Source organism: Onychostoma macrolepis, chromosome 16 (assembly GCF_012432095.1).
Source record: "Onychostoma macrolepis isolate SWU-2019 chromosome 16, ASM1243209v1, whole genome shotgun sequence".
Classification (NCBI taxonomy): domain Eukaryota; kingdom Metazoa; phylum Chordata; class Actinopteri; order Cypriniformes; family Cyprinidae; genus Onychostoma; species Onychostoma macrolepis.
Window position 1 is genome coordinate 34082480 of NC_081170.1, and position 24227 is coordinate 34106706.

At 36.6% G+C, this 24227-nt stretch overlaps 1 protein-coding gene across 2 annotated transcripts in view; it reads left to right on the forward strand.

Annotated features, from left to right (window-relative positions):
• Nucleotides 1–24227, forward strand: part of ibtk (inhibitor of Bruton agammaglobulinemia tyrosine kinase) — a 46114-nt gene that overhangs the window by 13495 nt on the left and 8392 nt on the right. For both annotated transcript variants that reach the window (XM_058745873.1, XM_058745874.1), the window contains 17 exons: nucleotides 12813–12923; nucleotides 13007–13177; nucleotides 13543–13660; nucleotides 13837–14017; nucleotides 14545–14668; nucleotides 16696–16873; nucleotides 16975–17125; nucleotides 17937–18554; nucleotides 19395–19481; nucleotides 19561–19643; nucleotides 20624–20661; nucleotides 20747–20843; nucleotides 20930–21031; nucleotides 22001–22118; nucleotides 23129–23189; nucleotides 23266–23390; nucleotides 23477–23589. In XM_058745873.1, the coding sequence (XP_058601856.1) occupies nucleotides 12813–12923; nucleotides 13007–13177; nucleotides 13543–13660; nucleotides 13837–14017; nucleotides 14545–14668; nucleotides 16696–16873; nucleotides 16975–17125; nucleotides 17937–18554; nucleotides 19395–19481; nucleotides 19561–19643; nucleotides 20624–20661; nucleotides 20747–20843; nucleotides 20930–21031; nucleotides 22001–22118; nucleotides 23129–23189; nucleotides 23266–23390; nucleotides 23477–23589 (2476 nt within the window). The remainder of the gene's footprint in view (nucleotides 1–12812; nucleotides 12924–13006; nucleotides 13178–13542; nucleotides 13661–13836; nucleotides 14018–14544; nucleotides 14669–16695; nucleotides 16874–16974; nucleotides 17126–17936; nucleotides 18555–19394; nucleotides 19482–19560; nucleotides 19644–20623; nucleotides 20662–20746; nucleotides 20844–20929; nucleotides 21032–22000; nucleotides 22119–23128; nucleotides 23190–23265; nucleotides 23391–23476; nucleotides 23590–24227) is intronic.

Consider the following 24227-nt stretch of genomic DNA (forward strand, 5'->3'; position numbering starts at 1 on the left):
AGTCTGTTAACAATTTAGATGCTTTTATTATGAAATCGCACAAAGAACCGCTGAAGTACGTACTGTTATGGAATTAACTGAAACAATACTACGTGCTCATTTAACCGCTTATTTACGGTATGCTGAATATAAAACTCTTAAACAGGAACATTAAAACATTTCAAACTTGTTAAACACCCGCTTCAATACATTCAATACATAAAACATTTATCAAATACTACAAAACAATAGTTAGGTAAACGACTTACAGTTGATGTCATTTTAAGCGAAAGGCGGAATGATTCACGTCTTTTTTATTCTGTCCACACCAATGCTTTGACACCTGCGTTTTAGAGGTCTGTCTTTTAGGTCTGACCCAGAAAACGGATGTCGTAATATTTTGTTCTTCTTTTATGAAAACATGCGGCAAGAAGTTTTTACCTCATCTGCATTATACCGACACATTTTAACATGTCGTAAATTCCAATAGTTAGCAAATGCAACTGTTTATTACCGAGATAAGACACATCAGAGTTGCGTTCTATTTAACATTTTCATCTACCTACATGTTTATCGGCGCTACTGTTCTAGGCCTCCTCACACCTTTGTGAGATATAAACCGCATAAAGTTTTTCACGGCGTTACGCTTTGAACCCAGAACCGTTTCCAAGAAGTTTCCATGATTTTGTTCACTCTTTCTGTTTGAATTTGTGTACCGCGGTTTCACCATCCTTATCTTATTTTCCCAACCTAATTGTAATTGTTAGGCCTTACGCTTTGTCTCGTTAGCTCCTCTTTGTTCGCATAAGTCAATATTTCTACAATTTGGTTGATTTAATAAAATATTGCGTCTTCATTCGAGACATTTACGTTATATTATTATATCATCCCAGTTTATATCAGATATACAAGATCGTTTCTTATTAAATATTATTAAATTGATAACAACAAACAAAAAGTATCTTAGGCGTGACCGGCGCTTATGGCTTTCCTGATGACAACCCCGCCCCTGTGCACCACGCAAAGTTGAGGGTGGGTCCGAACGCTAAAACCAACGACGACCGACCCGATAAACTCAGTTACGGCTTCGCTACCAGGTTTGAAAGTGCAGACAGAGATACTGTAAGATCTTGTCAAACGTTATCTACATGGATCGACAGAATCAGCTTCAAGAAACCAAATCGCCTGAGCCCGACTCGCTCTGCAATTTTTCTACTAATAACGCCGCGGATCTGAACCATGAACCGGAAATTGAAACTGAAAGCGAAATTCCACAGTGCCGTCATGGATTAAAACAGTCAATCAAGATTCTAGGAAACGCGACAAAGCTCTATATTGGTTAGGGGACAAAATGTATCTCTTGGACAGAATTGAATTCTGAAAAGTCGGCTGACGCCGTGCAAAAGCTAATGGATCGTGACCGAGTTCTGGCTATGCTGCGGATGAGCAACTGGACTGCGACTGCGATGCACGGGAAAACGTGTTTAGTAAAAGACGTCAGAGACCCCACGCTTAAACTACATTACAGAGGACAAATGATCGACCTGATGCGTAAGATCATCGTGGCGGAGTGCGATCCAAATCACGATTGTACAGAAGATACCAAACGCGAAACAACCCTCAAGAACGAAATGAAAATTGTAAGAAGGCTGAAATATCCATGGCCTGATTTGACTAGCATGTTTCTCACCGGCAGGGGCCGGTCTGTCTAATTACCAGAAAAATTTTGGATGTGATGTCTGAATGTGATGATGAGATGGACATTAACGAGGTTCTCTGTCTGTGTACGTCCGTGACAGATCTATGCGTGTTGTTGGCTGTAAAAAATTGTGATTCTATGACGTGCGAAATTGTTGCATCACTGGTTGATTTTATATTTGAGCAAAACATGTTTGTCTGCAGAGATTTCTTTTTCTGGCTAGACCACCGGTTTAATGTCGTTACTACCGCTTGTTTGTAAATTTGATCATTTTCTTCACTCAATGTATGATTGTATACTCGACAGTTATTGTTGAAATAAAAGGTTGACTCAACTAACTCGTTATTCTGTTCTCTGACTTCATAAAAACGTCTTTATTTAAAATTATTTAAATGTAACGATTTACGCGGTACAGATAGCAAGTTTTTTGTTTGTTGTTATCAATTTAATAATATTTAATAAGAAACGATCTTGTATATCTGATATAAACTGGGATGATATAATAATATAACGTAAATGTCTCGAATGAAGACGCAATATTTTATTAAATCAACCAAATTGTAGAAATATTGACTTATGCGAACAAAGAGGAGCTAACGAGACAAAGCGTAAGGCCTAACAATTACAATTAGGTTGGGAAAATAAGATAAGGATGGTGAAACCGCGGTACACAAATTCAAACAGAAAGAGTGAACAAAATCATGGAAACTTCTTGGAAACGGTTCTGGGTTCAAAGCGTAACGCCGTGAAAAAACTTTATGGTTTATATCTCACAAAGGTGTGAGGAGGCCTAGAACAGTAGCGCCGATAAACATGTAGGTAGATGAAAATGTTAAATAGAACGCAACTCTGATGTGTCTTATCTCGGTAATAAACAGTTGCATTTGCTAACTATTGGAATTTACGACATGTTAAAATGTGTCGGTATAATGCAGATGAGGTAAAAAACTTCTTGCCGCATGTTTTCATAAAAAGAAGAACAAAATATTACGACATCCGTTTTCTGGGTCAGACCTAAAAGACAGACCTCTAAAACGCAGGTGTCAAAGCATTGGTGTGGACAGAATAAAAAAGACGTGAATCATTCCGCCTTTCGCTTAAAATGACATCAACTGTAAGTCGTTTACCTAACTATTGTTTTGTAGTATTTGATAAATGTTTTATGTATTGAATGTATTGAAGCGGTGTTTAACAAGTTTGAAATGTTTTAATGTTCCTGTTTAAGAGTTTTATATTCAGCATACCGTAAATAAGCGGTTAAATGAGCACGTAGTATTGTTTCAGTTAATTCCATAACAGTACGTACTTCAGCGGTTCTTTGTGCGATTTCATAATAAAAGCATCTAAATTGTTAACAGACTATTATCTTTTATATTAAAACTTAATAAACCCGTTAAGTAACGCGCAGTTGTGTAAGACACGAACCAAAACATTACTTTATTATGTTATCGGTCCTTTTACACATATTTTGTGTGCTATCGATTTTAAGAGTGTATGGTTTATCGTTCATGCAGATTATGTTTTAAAGTTGTTAAGCCAAATCGATGAGTTTATAAGACCGGTTTATTCTTTCTACACACTTATACTTCAGACATGTAGAACATATCAGCGTTTACGTGTAGGCTACTCAATATTGGTCGGTCTGACTCGTATCCGACATGAAGGATCGGTGAATGAAATCATGACCACAAACAGATTAAATGAACAAAAGACGCCTTCACGCTGTTAACTTTATTTGTATGTTTCACTGATATAAAACGACCCCGAGTTGTTAGGAAAGAAGTGTATACTGACATAACTGCGAGATGGCGTAAGGATCCGATGAATCGGTTCGTTGAACCGAACTGTGGGAAAGAATCGATTCACGGAAATGAATCGGCTTCGCGACACTAACAGAGCTCACAAAAAGGGGTTTGTAACATCGCAACACAGAACTTAATATTCTTCACAAAAAAGTGTGGACGTGTGTCTTTTTATATAGGTTATCTGAGCGTGCGAATAATTAGAAGTCCGACGATTTAGAGATCTGTCGCGTATGACCATTTTGGTATATGTATCCCCGACGGCCATGTTTGTAGTCTGAGGTGTATGCTGGGTATTGTAGTTCGTTGGCCTGAAAGACCGTGACATTTGAATGAGGTATTAGTTACACGTGTTCAATTTAACATCTTTGTAAAAACAAAAATAATTGTTAAAACGTATTTAGCCTAAACAAATATATATATATAAAAGAATACGATATACTTATGGTAAAACAGACTTGACGTGTATATGTTGAAATGGTGCACCCGTTGTTGTGTTATTTCGTGAAATAGCTTTAGGATTCGGTTGTGTGTTCTTGAAATCAAATCTTAAGAAAAAGTCAGTCAGTCCTGCTGCAGGTGAATACCCCGTTGGTCTTCATCGTGAAATTATGAACCCATCATCAGCACCATTCTGGAGAACGTGTGTTGTGTTAGACTGTTTGCTTCGCGACCCTCCCCCGAGTTCGTTGTGTTCGCTACCTCGGCATGTCTTCGTCTAATTGAACGTGACCGGTATTTTGAACACCCGTTAGCTCACGTCTATATTTTCTAGTTTCATCATAAACTAGGTAAGCAGGGACTTGTAATAATACGTAGAACGTCTGATAAGTTGTTCGTCCAGAGTTTTATCTTGCTGCGGTGTTATAATATAAATTTTCCAGTTTTTAAGTTGTCTAACAAGAGTCTCACTGTGTGTGCGAAAGTAAAATACCTTGGACATTTTATCACTGAACGCGTGACAGATGCTGAGGATATTGAAAGGTATGATGTATATGCAGGCGAACATACTTTACGTAAGTTTAGTTTCTGTTCAGATGAGGTAAAGGTGTCACTTTTCAAAGCGTACTGTACAACACTTTATACTCATTTGCGGCGTAACTACAGACCATCTAGTTTACAAAGCCGCAAGTAGCTTATAATGATGCAAGGAGAATCTTACTACGGAGGCCTAGATGTCATAGTGCAAGTGAAATGTTTGTGAGTGCGAGTAATCACTTTTAAAACACTGTTACGAAATCTTATGTATAGTTTTATCGGTCGGCTTAATGCTTCTAAAAATGAGATTATTGTGGGTTTATCAAATATAGGGGTTAGTACTACACGGTATCAGTCAAAGTTGTGGAGACACCGGTATTGCTGTATTTTGTAACTCTTTATGTCTGTGATAGATGCTATGGGTTGTATATGCTGTCTACTGTCTTTTTTAAATCTGGACCTTGAGTCTGTAATAAAGTTTGATTGATTGATTGAATACATTTGCTGCAATGGTTGTACTTGTTGTTAGAATGTTTCAAATTGGATCCAGGCTTGTTTTATGATCGTACCCTTGTTTGTCAAACTAGTCTTAAGTGATATTGTTCACATTTTAAACAGGTTAAACAGGTTAATGTCCTCTTCGGCATCTATAGTTGTAATAATGCAAAACATAACTCCATTATAGGGTTTCTAGATGATAAAACAAAACTTATGTATGTTGTTGGGAGTTTGTGGGAAAGCCATGTGCTTGCGTGAGAGAGTTTGAAAGAAAATGCTTTAGCTTAAAGTTAAGATTTTACTACACACTATAAACATTCTAACTTAGAAACACAACACTATTTTAATTTTTTATTATTTCCAACAAACCGGTTGTTCTTTTTTATTGATTAATATGATAGAATCATGCTGAATTTACAAGGATGTGTATTTATACAATAATGTTTCATGTACTCACTGGTTACTGTATACATATTCAAGAGAAATGCGTAACCTCAGTTGTTTTAATCAATCTAAAGTTGTTAGTCTGTCATTATAATATCTTATTATAATAAGAAAAGTCTTTCATACATTCTATTTTCATCTGCCCCGAGCGGGTCTCTGTTACACAAAAAGCAACTGAGTGTGGTTGTGAATCCTATATGAAAGCTAAAAATGACCCTTTTAAACTATTTTTAATAGTAATATTGAACTTGACACATTTTACACATACGTAACGTGCATCTTAACACACGCTTATTGTTTCATTTCAATTTTGCACATATCATAACTGTACATACATATTTGTCTATATTATATATTGTGTTTTTGCTATTTTGTACATTGTCTATTTGTATATTATTCTTTTATTATCTGTGTCCTGTCCTGTTGTTGTCTTTCTGTTGCACTGTGGAGCTTCTGTAACTATAACAATTCCTCGTATGTGCAAACATACCTGACCGATAAAGCTCGTTCTGATTCTGATTCTGATGTCATCACAAACCGTAAGACACATCAGTTTTGGTGATAAGATGGAGTTATCAAATATTTGATTGTTGCTTATATCTATTATTTGATCAAATCTTAGTGAAATAAAACTATAAAGAGCCAATTGTTTTATTTTAATTAAATAAAACATTATAGTGTGAAAAAATAAATGTTGCATTTAAACAGCATGGTTAATAATGCCGTTTTTAAAGTGAGAAAGAAAGATTCTGTGAGGGATTTGTTGCACCTTGTTTAGGAATTACTTTTGTTGCGAACAACCTTACAACAGCTAATTTTAGTCTAATTCATGAAGAAATTCTCTGTATTCATCACAGGATCATTTGACTGCTTCTGATCCTCATCACGGTTTTAGGTGTGAAAAGATCTAAAATCTACAAAACCTTAAATTATTTGTTAAAACAAAAGTTACATCATTGTTTAATCATACTGTTTTCCATCATCTTGTAGAGATACCCTGTGTGATGCTAAAAGTGTATTTATACGACATCGTAAAAGTTGAAATGTTTAACTGCAGGGGTTGTTTTAGTGTGTGTGTGTGTGTGTGTGTGTGTGTGTTTTTCATGTGAGTGTTTGTGGTTTATTAAACTATTTTTAGCAGTAATATTGAACTTTGTACATGTTTTACACATACTTAACATCTTAACACAATTGTATCAGTAAGATATTTGTCACAAACCGTCAGACACATCAGGCGGGGGTTGATAAATTGGACTTATCGTTTATTTGAATTATTTCCTCTGTCAATTATTTGATCACATCTTAGTAAAATAAACCTATATAGACCAGTTGTTTTTATTTTAATAAAATAAAACATTATACTGTGAAAAAAGATTCTGTGAGACATTTGCACCACCTTGTTTAGGAATTACTTTTGTTGCAAACTACCTTATGACAACTAATTTTAGTCTATTTAGCTCTAATTCATAAAGAAAATCTCTGTAGCTGACTTGCATTCATCAGAAGTTAATTTGACAACTTCTGATCCTCATCATGATTTAGGTTTGAAAGATCTAAAACTTATTTGTTAAAACAAAAGATATATATCATTGTTTAATCATACTGCTTTTCATCATCTTGTAGAGATACCCAGTGTGAAGTTTTTATTTGTAAACGCCTCGTATGAAACATCATACAAGTCTAAATGTTTAACTGTATAGGTTTGTTTTAGTGTGTGTGTGTGTGTGTGTGTGTGTGTTTGTTTTGCAGTGTTTGTGTTTTATTATACTATTTTTAACAGTAATATTGAACTTTGCACGTTTTACACATACTTAATATCTTAACACAACTGTATCAGTAAGATATTTGTCACAAACCGTCAGACAGGTCAGGCGGGGTTGATAAGTTGGACTTATCGTTATTTGAATTACTACTTCTGTCAATTATTTGATCAATTCTTAGTAAAATAAACCTATATAGACCAATCGTTTTTATTTTAATAAAATAAAACATCATACTTTGAAAATAAATATGCTGCATTTAAACACCACAGTAAATAATACAATTTTAAAGTGAGAAAGAAAGATTCTGTGAGGGATTTGTAGCACCTTGTTTAGGAATTACTTTTGTTGTAAACAACCTATGACAATTAATTTTCAGTCTAATTCATGAAGAAATTCTCTGTATTCACCACAGGATCGTTTGACTGCTTCTAATCCTCGCTTTAGAGGTTCATGTTAGGTTTGAGAGATATAAAAACTACAAATCTTAACTTATTTGTTAAAACAATAGTTATATTGTTGTTTAATCATGCTGCTTTTCATCATCTTGTAGAGATACCCTGTGTGATGCTAAAAGTTTTTATTTCTAAAAGGTTTGTATGAGACATCATAAAAGTTTACATGTTTAAATGTAGGGGATTGTTTGTGTATGTTTGAGTGTGTTTTTCCTAAACTATACCTAAACTTTTAACTTAACCAGCTATGTGTCATATAAAAACTTCAAAAGGGACACATCCTTTGATAAATGAACAGCTACACCAAAGTTTACGATGCCAGATCCCCAAAACTCGTTAGATTGCAAATGAGTTGCGTCTCCAGAAACACCTTTAGATGTTTTACAGCAACTCTCTCGATCTGATACGGACGCGTCGTTAATCATTCGTCCAGACACACAGTTCTCATTTCGTTGTCCCTTTACATTTCGTGCGATAATGTAAAAAGTTTAGGCGTCTAATTATGGCTGAAAAATCCAAAGACGTCCGAAATATTTGCTTTCATTCGGTTTCCGCTCACATGCGCGTATGCGTTTGAACCGTTATAGCAGGCTAGAAAGTTTAAAGATTGACAAAAATCAAGAGTAAATAAAGGCATTACACTACTAAAATAAAATAAAACAAGACAGACAACCTTTTCCTGCGGCTTAGAGGCGATTTTTATAAGAAAAAATAAAAACAAATTTTTAAAAGTGAAAAAGTCTGGGTTATATAACACGTCAGAAGTCTTAAACTTGACAAAAATAGAAGAGTAAATAACTAAACTAAAGTAAATAAAATAAGCACCATTTCCCTGCGGGTTAGGTAGGCCTACTGTTTGTTTAAAAGGTCAAAACTAGACTAACCTAATTTTAAAATGAAAAGCTTTAGGATGAGTGCCGAATTGTTTCATTAATTAAGAAATACTAAAGATTTATTAAAAATAACGTTCGTTCTAATGTTAAAACATTACTTTAATTCTTTTAAGTCTTTGCGTCGGTCTCTCCTCACGCTGTTAGGGGTGGCGGAAGGCGTGGTCTGATTCACCGGCGTAAACGCATTCTGAGTTTTGACGCTTAGTGTGCGGTTATCTGACGGAGTCTGCTCTTTTCTTTTTCTTTCTTTCTTTATTTTACATCGCAGTTATTTTTCTCTTTCTTTTATTTCCTAACTTGTAACAAGATTTTGACGAGTAGCTTACATAACGAACGTGTCTGATGCTTTTTCTGTTTTAGAAGACGGGTAAGATAAGTCAGAGCTATTTGCTGTAACTTGTGAGAAAAGCTACCTTTTAATCTGTAATGATAGAACGTTGTAAAGTATGCTTTTTGTTTTAGAAGATGAGTCGACATTATTTAGCTTGTAATGTTATGCTATTGTTTTAACTAAGGTGTTTTGTTTGTTTTAAATAAACAAACACGTACACTTCTTTTATTTAACTTAAAACGTTTTTAAACTAGTTAGAGTTCGTTAGAACAACGCTAGCAAGTCGTTGCTCATTTTACGTATATGTTTGATGTTTTTGTTGATATGTGTGCGTGAAAACTCTAATAAAACTTCCCTTTATCCCGTTTAACACAGTTTCACAATTTAAAGTTTAAACACATAATAGTCTTCAATGGCCCACACAAAAACACGGTTCCCAAAACATTCATAAATACCTTAGGATCACTGGACAGTAAAACAGATGCTCATTTAGATGGTGGGGGCGGACAAACAGGTGTCCAGTTTGGGTGGGTGGGAGGGTGGGGGTCTTATCTTTATGAGGGGCAATAAATCAAAAATTTGGACACAAAGCATACTACTATCTCTCTAAAGGGTCTGAATACTTAGGACCATGTGATATTTCAGTTTTCTTTTTAATAAATCTGCAAAATGTCAACAATTCTGTGTTTTTCTGTCAATATGGGGTGCTGTGTGTACATTAATGAGGAAAAAAAATGAACTTAAATGATTTTAGCAAATGGCTGCAATATAACAAAGAGTGAAAAATTTAAGGGGGTCTGAATACTTTCCGTACCCACTGTACAGTCAAAATTACATCAAATGCGTGTTTTGGCAAATATCCAAGTAAATACAGTCGGTTAGGCATATGTCTTAACGTAAACAGTTGAGAAAGAAAACGCACGTGTATCAGTATATTAAGTCCATGCTTTCGTTCTTAAAGTGAAAGCAAACTATAATCTAATGCTGTCAAAGAAAAATACAAGTGCTCACTGTATTTGTAACCTTTGTAACATCAAAAGTGATTAATCTATATTTAATTTATACAATGAAGACTATGCAGTTATTTTATATTTGATTATTACATTTCTGTAGCATACCTGAAAATTTATTTTAGACTGAGCTGAAAAACCTGAAAAGCACTGTTTATTGAACTTGTGTCTTTGTTCTATTTTATTTATTTTCTGCTATTGCTTGTAATTTGGTTATCTGAGCCCACAGCAGCCAGAATAGTTTTTCCAATTGTTTATTTTCTTTATTAAAAAAAAAAAAAGTGTAGGCCTATTTTTTTGTGAATGTCCCAGTTGAGGTACAGGATGTGAAAATTTCAGATAAATGTCCATGTTATATATTTTGGTTGCGTTTGTGAGTTTAAAATGGGTATATAATATCATAATATCGATCGATATACTCCTGAATCGATTCGAATCGTAATGTAGAATTTTTTGAGGTATCTGCAAATATCGTATCGCTGGGTATGAGAATCGATATCGTATCGTATAGTGACGAACCATCCGATTTACACCCCTATTATACATCTATATGGATTATTTTCTGCTGATGAGGCACATAGTGTTATAAAATCCTCATCTGCATTGCAATTCCCCGAGGTTTGTGCGAGCTAGCAGGGCCTAAAACTCCCCAGGGTTACGTGTGACAACAAGAGAGGACGGTAAAAACAGAGGACCTGCGAGTGTTGCCTTGATAACAGGCTCCTCGCAGGGAACCTCCTTCAAAACAAAAATCTCCCAGGGTCCCGGCAAACCATCCGAGGAAACTTAGACCTCTTTGTTACTCTGTAAATTGTTCTTGAAAATGCCCTCGAGGATGAAAACTATGTTCTTGTTGATGAATAGAGGCTCTTTGTGTTGGAACTCACGCAACTAAGGTGAGCTTTGCTGCTTTGGCATACCTGACCCTGAAAGATGCCAACATCATGCTTTAACGCTGTATAAGTTTCCATTTTTCCGTGGTCATAGCGGGGACTCATTTGCATTTTGGATGGATAACCAGCATGTGCTCGTATGTGGATGGGAAATGTGATCCAGTAGTGTTGCATGATCCCATTGTCAGCCTTTCACTTGGGATTTGGGCATTTTTGAAAGGAGAAGCCCTAAGTGGTTACGGGGTGATCAAAATGAGTGCGTTAAGCCAAAAATGTCAGCCGTTTAGGATGATGGAAAGTTTCTAGAGATGCATCTTACCCTTGAGAAGACACTGCAGCAATGCATTTCATTTTTTATTGTTCGGTCGGTGTGTGTACTTACATTCTGCTAATTAATTTCTAAAGTGCAGGGCAGTCCTTTAATTTTACACTGCTCATTGTGATGCCGGATCTTGTTTCCTGACCCTTTCATCAGCTCTCCAATGCCCCCTTACATGGAAAGAGAGCGCATTGTGACCCGCCACGCTGTTCTGCAGATGCTTTCGGTTAAATATTAAAATATTCATTCAGGGATAACAGCAGCAGATTAAATAAACGCTGTGAATGCATGCGTATGGCAGCCAGTGAGAGCGGCTGACAGTCATCGCAGAGTTTGGAAGCTTTACAGAACATCTCTTGCTTCTGTTTCAGCCTTGAGGAGTGTGTTAAATTAGTGATGATGTTGACCTTGGCACCCCTGCTCTGCTGTAGTCGACTCCAAGCCAATCCAGAGCTGGCATGCTTTGCAGAGAAAGGGCAAAGCTGTCATGGCTAAAAGTCAAGCCCTCATGATGAGCAGAACGCAGCTGGTTCGTTCTGGCCTGCAGTTATTCTGTCCAGGTCTCAGTTCTTAATCAACCGATAATCTCCAATGATATCATATTTACAGTGGCCTTTTAAAGTATTTGCTACACATAAAGATATCTCAATGTTATTGCGTTAGATGTCTTTGCAAAAATGGCCCAGAAAAGTGTAATTGGTCCTTAGAAGAAGATCTTTCAGGGTGTTTTCTTTCATTTTTTAGAACTAGCTTTGGTGTTTTTGCAGTGACTTTTTACCAGTTCATCTGAAAGGTTGTGTCTAAAACTACAGCAGCCGAATCAGTCAGTGTGTTTGTGTGTATGAATTTACCTCCAAGAAATAGGCCTAGATCATTTTATTAAGCAGTGATGCAATTAATCAAAAGTGACAGTAAAGACATTTATAATGTTACAAAACTTTGCTGTTTCAAATAAACTGTTTATTTTAATTTTCTGTTCGTCAAAGAATATATCCTGAAAAATGTATCATGTCATGCACAAAAAAATTGGCAGCACAACTGTTTTCCACATTTATAATAATAATCTTGTTTCTTGAGCAAATCAACATCACTGTCTTAAGTCGCTGGGGTATATTTGTAGCAATAGCCAAAAATACACTGTATGGGTCAAAATTATCGATTTTTCTTTTATGCAAAAAATCATTAGGATATTAAATAAAGATCATGTTCCATGAAGATATTTTGTACATTTCTTACCGTGAATATATCAAAACTTAATCTCTGATTAGTAATATGCATTGCTAAGAACTTCATTTGGACAAATTTAAAGGCAATTTTCTCAATATTTTTATTTTTATTTTGCAGATTCCAGATGTTCAAATAGTTGTATCTCAGCCAAATATTGTCTGATCCTAACAAACCATACATCAATGGAAAGCTTTATCCAGCTTTCAGATGATGTATAAACCTCAATTTTGAAAAATTGACACTTAAGACTGGTTTTGTGGTCCAGGGTCACATATTAGAATGATTTCTGAAGGATCCAGTGACCGTTCTATTATTCTAAACTTTGTTTTACTTTTAAAAAATGCATTTGTTTTATCATTTCAACCCAAACATGGTTCTATTTTTGAAATGTTTTGCTGAAAGAGTGTGCTTGTGCTACATAAGTATGGCTTTAGTGTGCAAATATCCGTAAGATGACGGTCTATCTTCATTAACATGGTCTTGAATGATGATGGAAACATTGTTGTGTTTTTGTGTCTTTTAAGGTGGTGTTGTGTAAGTTCCACTCGGTCTTCCTGTCCCAGAAGGGTCAGGTGTACACATGTGGACATGGACAGGGCGGGCGACTCGGACATGGTGATGAACAGACATATCTGGTAAGACACTTTGGTGTGGGTTGATGCATATATTTCTACATCTGCTCTCTTTCTAAGACTTGGTGTCCACGTTCATATCAAAGGTTCCCCGGATGGTGGAGGGGCTTTTGTCCCATCACTGCTCTCAGATCGCAGCGGCCCGAGATCACACTGTTGTTCTGACAGAGGAGGGGTACGTCTACACCTTTGGGCTCAACACCCACCATCAGCTGGGCCTGGCACCTCCTCCTGCTTCCAGCCAAGTTCCCAAACAGGTCGTTCAGCCTGGATTTATCCATGACACACGGTATCACAAAACTAGTGATGCATCAAAATAAAAATCCTGGGTTAAGTCACCTTTATTTATATAGCGCTTTTAACAATACAGATTGTGTCAAAGCAGCTTTACAGTATTCAATAGGAAAAATAGTGTGTAATAATGCAAAACTGTAAACTCTCAATTTTCAGTTAAAGGCAGTTCATCATTGATTCAGTGATGTCATTGTCCAGCTCAGTTCAGTTCAAATAGTATCTGTGCATTCAAGTTGACGATATCACTGGAAATTAAGTGCCTGGGTGTCTAGGTCTAGGTAATTCCATAAATTGCATCTTTTTTGATGTTATTCCCTGTTGACTACAGGTCACATCTAAGTCCCTGAAAGGAAGGTCTGTGATTGGTGTTGCAGCTGGCAGGTTCCACACTGTTCTCTGGACCCGAGATGCGGTGTATACCATAGGATTAAATGGTGGCCAGCTTGGTAAGCTGCTTAAGCACCCAGATCTGTTTATCACATACAAACAAACAGATTGTTTAACTGATCTAAAGTCTCTCAGGTGTTTCGCAAATCCTCTTCATGCAATTTCATCAGAGCATCTGCTTCATTTGCCTCTTCCCATATGAAAACTTGTGGTCCAACCATTGTGATACATTCAGGTTACCTGCTGGAGCCCAATGGAGAGAAGTGCGTGACTGTTCCTCGACAGGTGTCCGCTTTGCACCACAAGGAGGTGACCATCGCTATGGCTGCAGCCAGCAATGGGGCCACTGTGTGCGTGACCGAAAAGGGAGATGTGTACCTGCTGGCAGAATATCAGTGCAAGAAACTGGCAGCCAAGTGAGTGGAGTTAGGAGAATAGGGTCTGTCGTTATGTTGTCTCAGCGATCCAGATTTTGTTCAGTCTAACCAGAAGACTTTTCTCATCCATCTCAACCATCTAAAATATTGTTTTAGTCCTTCTGAAATGCCTGAGTCTGTCAGTCTGTCATCAAAATGATTTTGTATAATTACCTCCCAGAGGTGTCTCACATGATTGAGTTCCCAAACATCAGACGTCCAAATGCAAGATAACATGACAGCTTTTGTTATTGCATTTCGTCTGCATGCTCTGAGGCGCAATTAATTTATTATGCAGGAAACAAGAGTCACAAGTTTCCCCAGCTGAAGCTACTCTTTATTATTGTATTACTGATACTTTGCGGCAGTTTCCCAAGAAGTGATGATTTTGTTCTCTTGAACACATGAGATGGAAACGGCTTTATTCGCAAATGTTTAATGCAATATTCCAATTTTTCACAAGTTTAATTCACAGCTTTAAATGGAAACTTAGCTATTGTTAACACTGTCCTTGTGTTATCCTCCAGACAGCTGAACGTGAAGAAAGTTCTAGTGAGCGGTGGTAGTTTGGATCATCGTATCGATCCTCAGCTTCTGCATGATGGTGGAGGAGAAAAGCTGGTGATTTTGGCTCTAGATGAAGCTGGAAGGGTGAGTGATATACGACACAGAACTTGATCTCTTAAGTACACATGCAAAAATATTGCCCAAAAATACCTTGTGTAACAAAGTTTAAGAAAAACTTGGATTGAAGACCAGAGCAGTCTGTTCCCATAGTCAACTGATCTGTCCTAATCATACACCTGTTTCTCCCTAAAATGCTCATGAATGTCTATCACTCAGCAGTTGAATGAAGATGCTGTCTGAATATTCACATCAATGCTCAAGTAAACACACCATCAGTCTCAAATTAATATTAATATAGCTACTAAAAGCAAAATGTCTAGATTTCCTCTGTAGCTGTAAAAGCTTGTTTCTAAAATAGTTTTATCTAAAGTGTTTACGTTAATCACAATTTAGCAAATTGAAATGACTTCATCATGGAAAACTTTCATCTGAGCTTGAATAAGGATGGAGATCTTTGTGGTCTACATAGCAGTGAAAACTAATGCTGTGTTTCATAATATTATCACCTAAAGTAAAAGAACAACAAAGGGCCTGAGGCCGAGCCTTGTGGCACACCATATTTTGCAATAGTTAGGTCAGGCAGATTTTCATTTACACAAATTCAGTGGTAGTGATCTGACAGGTAGGATCTAAACCAAGCTAGTGATTAGTGACTGTCCACAGTTGCCAACATGATATAGCCTGTGTAAAAGAATGTTTGATCTATAGTATCCAAAGCAGAACTTTGGTACTAGCATCAGATGACAGAAATAAGTTGTTTGTTACTCTGACAAGTGCTAAGTAGTTATTGGCCACTAAACCATTAAGTTTCCAAACAGTGTTTCATTTTTATTGCTGACATATTTACTCCCTCATAATACACTGTAATGTAGAGCTGGTTATAATGTCTGCTTAACCAAGATGTTCAGTCTTGTGGGTCAGTATATGCCTGATAAAAGCCTATCAGCTGGACCAGCCCAGTTAGTGGAATGGGGTCCAAGTTGGATTTAGTCATGCTTAATGATTTTGCATTTTCACAACGTTGATACCAGTGTGTTTTCCTGTCTATATGTTATAAAACATGTTTTTTCTGTGATGAAATCTTCTTTTGCAGCTATTGATGCTGGCATTTAATTTGCCAAGCACGAATGCCTAAATGTCTGGTAAAATGCCAGAGTTATTTGCTTTTATATCTTTACAGCTTGTTATTCCATCTGTTTATTAAATGCCTGCTTTAGCAAACACCACCATTTTTTTCTATTGCTCATAAGGGATTTAAACAAACCCTGGTCCCTCTGATCACATGGCTTGTTTGTTTGATAAGAGGTGCATTACTGCTTTTCTAAGAAGTTTGACTTAAGATTTTCTGTGATGTGGAAAACGCAGATGAAACTGTGGAATCCAGTCATAAAAATGGAATTTACTGTATAATGTATGGTCTCATGGAATTTGGTGAATTTTGGATGATTAAAGTCTTTTATGTTTTGTTTTGCATTGCATTTCAGGAGTAATTGAAATGTTAATGTTTTATGTCTTAATTTGATTACCACCATTTTTGATATTAAATTTGTATTAAATTATAGCCTAATTAAACATTTAATTGAGGCTTGTTATTGTAAAATATGATTAATTATTAAATGGGTACAGTATAAATTATGAATAAAATTGTGACATTATTTGTGATTATTAATGTAATTAAACCATTAAAAGGAATATAAATCAGCAATGGAAAAATAAATCAGAATATCGGAGAAAATATAACTGATTTCATAGAGCCATAAAAACAACATTTTTATTAAACTTTTAATTATTTTAATTTATTAGATGTGCTATTTGATTGCTAAAATTTTATTTAACCATTATAGTGAAATCCAGAAAAAAACACAGAAAATCAAGAAAAAGGTACAATGTATTTGAAAATAAATAAATAAAACCGATTTCATAGAGCCTTTTGTCTGTGTGGTTTGACTTGAGTCTGTAAGGCGCCTTGCAACCACTCAGAACACATTAGCAACCATTTAGCTGGTGTTGTGTTCATTATATTCATATTCCTGCTTTCTCTGATGTTTCAGGTGTTTTGCTGGCGCTCTACGGGCACATCAGTGAGACAGTGTCGCTGGGCATACAGCCGACAGGTCTTCATGTCAGACATCGCCCTGAGTAAGAACAGCATGATGTTTGTTACTCAGGATGGAGAGGGCTTCACTGGACAGTGGCTGGGCCAGTACAAGAAAGCTGTAGACAAAAAAGGTACCAAGACCATCAGTTTAACACTAAAAATGTTATAAATAAAACAGGATTTCTAACGAGATGGGAAGCACCCATTACACATGAATGCTCTGTTGTGTCAGATGGCATGGAGGTGTCCGGTCACCCAGACGGAGGGGGTGTTTATGAGCGAATCCGGCTGGAGAAGCTTCCTTACGTCCACAGAGCCGTCAGCATCACCATGGATTCTAAGGGCCGAAATTTTGGAGTGCTGCAAGCTGATCCCAAAACCAGGTGCAGATAATGATGATGACTAAGGGCACGGATGTGTGTAACTAAACGACTTTTCATTTGTTTGGAATGCTGGAATCTAACATTTCTGGCTTTTGGTGACACTGAATAGTTCTAGTTTATTCTGATCAAAGTTGTTTATTACACGAAGATAAACAAAAATGGTCTTAAAATCAAACACTTTTATGTATGCCCAGCAAAACCAGGAAATGTACTTTTTTTTTTAAAGACATAAACAAAGTGGAAGTGTGATTAACCATCCTAACATATGGGAAAAGACTCTAAATACTGCATTAGTGTCAGCCATGTTATCAGTTGTCGAATAAATCTGTCCCTCACATCTTGACAACCGCAACAGAAAAATATGAGAGGCATTTTCTCCTCCCTCATAAAGATGATAAACTAGTTTGGTTTGTTTTGTTATCTTAACAGTGTATGCTTATATGGTTAGTAACATTTAGTAACAAAGCAGCCTTTCTCATTTCATTTAGTTTAATGTGATGCACTAAAATAACTGAAAATTAATAAAAACTATATAATATTAAAAATATATTAAAACATTGAAACAGTAACTAATATAAACGACACAAAAAATTACTAAAACTTTACCTAAAAATAAAATAATGAAATTAAAAATATAACGTAAAAGCTATAATAGTATCTTAATACTGCATTCAGGAACCATTAATGGAATCAATTTTTATTGCAAATCATTATGTTCCTGTATTTAGTTCTGAACTGGTTCCCAATCTTAATCGTGTTGTATTATACTTTCAGCCTACTTGTGTTAACTTTTCTTCTCTCTGTTCTTCAGCTTGTATGAAGTTCCCACTGCTTCTGCGTCCACGTTCTCCCAGCACTTCCAGCGCCTCCTGACCGAAGCCGATGAGACGGACAGCATCCATGACGTGACGCTGCAGGCTGGCGATCGCACCTTCGCAGCGCACAAATACATCCTGTCCGTACGGTCGGACTTCTTCCGCAAAGTGCTCCTGCCAGAGGGCTGCCAAGAGGGTGTAGAAGATGGAGAGGTGAAGAAAGGAGAAGACGCGGTGGGCTGTGATCTGCTGGTCCTGGAGAAGGTTCCTCCTGAGATGCTGGAGCAAGCGCTTCACTTCATCTACACAGACTCCTGTGAGATGCTGGTTCACGGGACCCGGCCCATCATCCCTCGCTCTAACCAGTGCTCCGATCCTGAACCACAGCAGCAGCTGATCCACAGTCTGCAGGCTCTAGGGCTGGAGAACCGCTCCGCTCTGGATGTGTACCGCTCTCTTCCTGCTAAGACTCAGGATGCAGACAAGCCCAAGGCCAAAAACACTAAGTCTGGGAAAAAAAGCAAGAGCGGTAATGTTGGTGAATCTGGACAAAACCCTGTGAAGATGCTGCAGGGCATTGCCAAAAAATTAGGCTTGGGGAGCCTCTCAGCACGGTGAGATGCTTTTTGAATGTATGTTTCTCCTAAAGTTCACTTGTAATGTTAAAGGAATAGTTGACCAAAAAATGAAAATTTGCTGAACATTTCCTCATCCTCAGGCCAACCAAGATGTAGATGAGTTTGTTTCTTAATAGGAACAGATTTGGAGAAATGTAGGATCACTTGCTCAGCAATGGATGCTCTGCAGTGAATGGGTGCCGTCAGAATGAGAGTCCAAACAGCTGATAAAAACATCACAATAATCCACACCACTCCAGTCCATCAGTTAACATCTGGAGAAGACAAAATAAGAGTCCATAATAACACTTCCTCCAGTGAAAGAGTCGTTTTGTCCGAATCGGGAGAGAAATCTGCACAGATCAAGCACTGTTTACAAGCCGAAACAGCTCTAAACAAATATGTGGGTTGGTTTTGATGTGAGAGACAACAGGAGACTGACTTTTTTCACTGGAGGAAGTGTTATGTATTATATACTCATATTTTAGCCAGAAACAATAGTCTTAATGCTGGATTTGTTTCAGCTTTTGTCTTCTCCAGATGTTAACTGATGGACTGGAGTGGTGTGGATTATTGTGATGTTTTTATCAGCTGTTTGGACTCTCATTCTGACGGCACCCATTCACTGCAGAGCATCCATTGCTGAGACACTGATGCAGACACATTTCTCCAAATCTGATGAAGAAACAAACTCCTCTGCATCTTGGATGGCCTGAGGTGTTTTTGCTGCTGTACTTTCAGTATTTTTGTATGTAAATGAGGGGTCATTATTGACTATTGCTGTAATTCATCAAGGTAACCTGGTTGCTAAATAATAAGTATTTTATGAATGACTAGGCTTGATGGGGTGAAGTTTGAAAATGGGAAGATCAGTGTGGTGCAGAAGAAGACTGGCAACAAGCTGCGATTCAACCAGAAAAAATGGTGTGTGTTGAAGCAACAGTGCAGGCCATACACTCTTTCATTGGCTGTGAATACAGATCTTCTCATTGTGTGTCCTCAGCTCGTACCTCTGTGACGTCACGCTGCGCTCGGAGGACGGCAAAGAGTTTCCCTGTCACAAATGCATCTTGTGTGCTCGGCTGGGTGAGATCAGATGTTTATTTCACACTTGTGTCCTCTGCAGTAGACTGTATTCAGACTGATTCAATTGAATGTTGAAGCATTGAAAATATGTCTTTGCACCTTTTTTTGGCTAAAGACATAAGCATTTCATGAAAATAAGAAGTGCTGCATTGGCAAGAAGCTAAAAATAAATGTAAGTTTTTTCATGAATTAAACGTTTATTTCAGTCAAATGTTGACTGAAATAAAATAAAATAAAAAAAACTTACATTTTATTTTTAGTTTAGCTTCTTGCCAATGCAGCACTTCTTATTTTCATTTAGTTTATTGAAATAACACTAAATAAACTAAAGCTTAAAAACTATAGACATAAAAATATTACAAATACATAAAATTACTAAAACTTTCTCTAAAATTTCAAATGGAATCAGAAAATCTAAAAATAAATTATTAAAGAATTGTTTAAATTGTTAATGAATGTTAATAATATTAAAAAACTATAATAGTATTATCACTGATGCTAAAATAACACTGGTCAGTATGATTATTATTATTTTTTTATTCAGCACGGGTGCATTTGATTTAAAAGTGACAGTAAAGACATTTATAATGTTAAACAAGATTTCTATTTCAAATAAATGCTGTTATTTAGTACTTTCTATTCAAAGAATCCTGAAAAATAAGATGTCACGGTTTCAGCCGCTCAGTTTTCAACATCGATAATAATCAGTAATGTTGCTTAAGGTCATTTAAAAACCGCTTTGATCTTATTGAAGCAAAAACTAAGAGATTTTTTTTAGAATGCCTCCACTGCAGTTTTTCAGACAGTGATTAGTTGAAAATGAGTAGAAAATGTAAAACTAACTTGCTGAAAATCCTTGACAGTCCCTGTTCACCTTCATTTAGCAGCTCGGACATTCTTCATGTGTGTTTCACATAAACAAAGTAGATTATAGTATTTGAATAAGAGGGATTTAATTTTGAAATCTTTTATTTCTGCAGAGTATTTCAACAGTATGCTGGGCAGCCCCTGGATTGAGGTACGATGAAATGACGTGAAGTAGCAGCACTGTCTCTCTGAGCTGGAACTCTTGTGTTCATGTGACTGTCTTCTGCCCTCTTCAGGCCACCAGCTGCACTGCGCTGGATATGCCCACCACCTCCGAGGTCCTGCAGGCCATTCTGGAGTACATCTACACAGATGAGTCTCCCACTGTCAGAGGTTCCACCCCAGACTTTGTGCTCGGCTGTTTTTACCCGGCTTTCCTTCTTTCACGGGTGTAATCCATGTCTGTCTTTATATCTCAGAGTCTGTGAATGTGGAGTTTGTGTGTAACGTGCTGGTGGTGGCGGACCAGCTGCTGATCACCAGGCTGAAGGAGATCTGTGAGGTCGTCATCACTGAGAACCGTAAGTCTACAGTCTGTCATGTGACTTCAGAAAATATACACTATCGTTCAAAAGAGTAGTCAGTAAGATTTTTTTAAATGTTTTTGAAAGAAGCCTCTTTTGCTCATCAAGGCTGCATTTATTTGATCAAAAATACAGTAAAAACAGTAATATTGTGAAATATTATTACAATTTAAAAGAACTGTTTTCCGTGTGAATATCTGTTAAAATGTAATTTATTGCTGTGATCAAAGCTGAATTTTCAGCATCATTACTCCAGTCTTATAAATGATTTTGCTCACTTTTGATCAATCAATTTAATGTATCCTTGATGAATAAAAGAATCTTAAGTAATTATTTCTTAAGATAAATAAAATCTTACTGACCATAAATTTTGAACGGTCGTGTATTACACAGGCCATATTGTTTTTAGTGATATTCTGTTCGTTTTATTTACTTTCATTGAATGGAAAAAAAGCAACTTAAATGTTGCCAAAAATCATCCTAACATCTTGTTGCCCAATTTATTTATTTTTTGACTGTTAGAAATGTCAGATAGAAACAAAAAATTGTCATACACAATAGCTAATTAAATATATCAACTGTAACCAAACACACATTATGCAACGTAAATTCACAATTGCACATCTAAATAAGCATACAGAGCTAAAACATTAGCTAGCGTGCAGCAGCCAAATAGGTCTAAGCAAAGCAGCTGTCATTTTCATTTTTTTCTGTTTAGAACCAAATGCAAAGAAAAAAGTACTGAAATGAAATGTTTTGTTCTCAGTTCATGACAAAAGAACAGCTTCCAAGAACGACTTGATATTCTGAATAGTATGGAAAAGTAACTAAAACAGTTGAAATTTTTCTTTCACTTGAATTGACTGTTATTATTGCATTGCATATAATACACTATGCAGAGTCCAAAATGTTACAGGGCAAAACAGACACCAGAACGAGTTGATTTTGTTGGTGTATTGTGTGCAGTGACGCTGAAGAGCGCAGCAGAGTTGCTGGAGTTTGCCACGGTGTACAACGCTGATCAGCTCAAACTGTCCTGCCTGCAGTTCATCGCCCTCAACATGACGGCGCTGCTGGAGTCCAGGTGAGATCGAGATATTAAACCCTGCTGCGTAAATCTATTACATCTCACACCTGTTAAGCCTGATAGCTTGCAAGAGTTTCCTCGGTCCACTCTTAACCTTGAATTTGTACATCTTGATTTTGCTGAGTTAGAAGTGTTCCTAGGTCAACATATTTTGTTGACCCTGGAACAACATTTTAATCCAAAAATTTAGTCTTGACCGTATCTCTACCCCTAAACCTAACCTTAACCATGAGTAATCCCTAAAATCAGAGGAGATGATAGATGAATGACACTGATGTACAAGCACCAAACACTGATTGTAAGCCTAAACTTCACAAAAACTATAAACTGGTTCTTCAAATCTCTTTGTTTGATGTTGATCCAGGAGCACGTCGCACTTGGTAAAATCAGGTTCTGTGTTCAGCTCTGTTATATTTTAGAAATAAGGTATACGAGGTTCACTTCTTTGGAGTAATACAAGTTAAAGCATTGTGAATAGAAAATACTCTTGTATGAATCATAGAGAAATGACATGCCCAGAAAATAGAATGCTTATGAAAGTATTTGAAAGAAGTCTCTTCTGCAAAAATACAGTAAAAACAGTAATATTGTGAAATATTATTACAACTTAAAAGAACTGTTTTCTATGTCAATATCTGTTAAACTGTCATTTATTTCTGTGATCAAAGCAGTATTTTCAGCATCATTACTGCAGTCTTCAGTGTCACATGATCTTCAGAAATCATTCTAATATGCTGATTTGCTGCTCAGAAACATTTCTGATTATTATCAATGTTGAATACAGTTGTACTGTTCATATTTTTGTGAAAACTGTGAATCATTTTATTTTTCAGGATTCTTTGATTTAAATAGAAAGCTCAAAAGAACAGCATTTATTTGAAATAGAAACCTTTATAAATTATAAGTGTCTTTACTGTCAGCAATTTATTGCATCCTTGATAAATAAAAGTATTAATTTCTTCCTACTCAAGACTAACAGATGTTGCTCATGTGTCTATGTCTGTCAGAGCGCTGGAGATCCTGAGCGATGATGTCCTCCTGGATCTAACAGCTGCATACAGGAGGATGGTAAGTCTAAATCATCGCTCTCGTCTGCTTCACTGAAGCTCTGCTCAGAGATCCTGACATCAGACTCCTCTGACAGATCCCAGCCATGCAGAGACGTCTCATCACGCCATACGCCGACGCTCCGGATCTCAGCGCCTATGAGGACCGAGAGTGGGACTCGGCTGTGGACTGTAAAAGCGGCTCTGAAGCCGATCACTCCAGGTGTGAGATCCACCTGCTGAAACACTGTTATATGGATATGAAGGACTGTCCAGCTGTATTCAGAGTCTTCTCTGTGTTCAATCTAGCGAGAGCCTGCTGAAGAAGGCCAAGATGAGGGCTAAGAGGAAGCCCCGGCGGCGCTCGGACAGCTCTGGCGGATACAATCTGTCCGATATCATCCAGACCCCGCCCACTGCAGGTCAGCTCCCTCGCACTGCATACTAAACACACCAATTAACTGTGTTTGAGCACAGCATCACTCTCACTATTGCTTATACGTGGGAATATAGGGTTATCAGATCCCTCGGTGAGCTCTTTTGAGATGGACCAGTGAGCAACCATACCAAAATACCTTAGCAACCACTCATAAGACACCCTAGCAACAGATAAATATCTAATATTGAAACTAATATTTGATCATCTAAATTAGTGGTTCTTAACCAGTGGGCATCACCAAACTTCTAAGGCAGCCACAGAATTAATTAAAATGATAAAAGTTAACTTGTATTAAAATAATATATAATGTATATAAAATTATATTATATATAAAATATATATAATATTATATATATAAAAAAATAAAAAATATATATATAAATAAAAAAACTTAATTGATTAGGTTTGGGTATTGTAGTTATTATGGCTATTAAAGGTTTATTGTTGTTAACTAAAACTCAAACTGCATTAAAAAAAAAAAAAAAGTCATGCTCTTGAAATAAAGTAAACTTTAACTGAAATAAAATGTTTTTATTGTTATAATTTTTTTGTTTTTGTTTTTTCAGCTAGCTTCCAAGGACTTTCTCATTTCTCAAGGACTTGCTGACTAAAACTTGAATA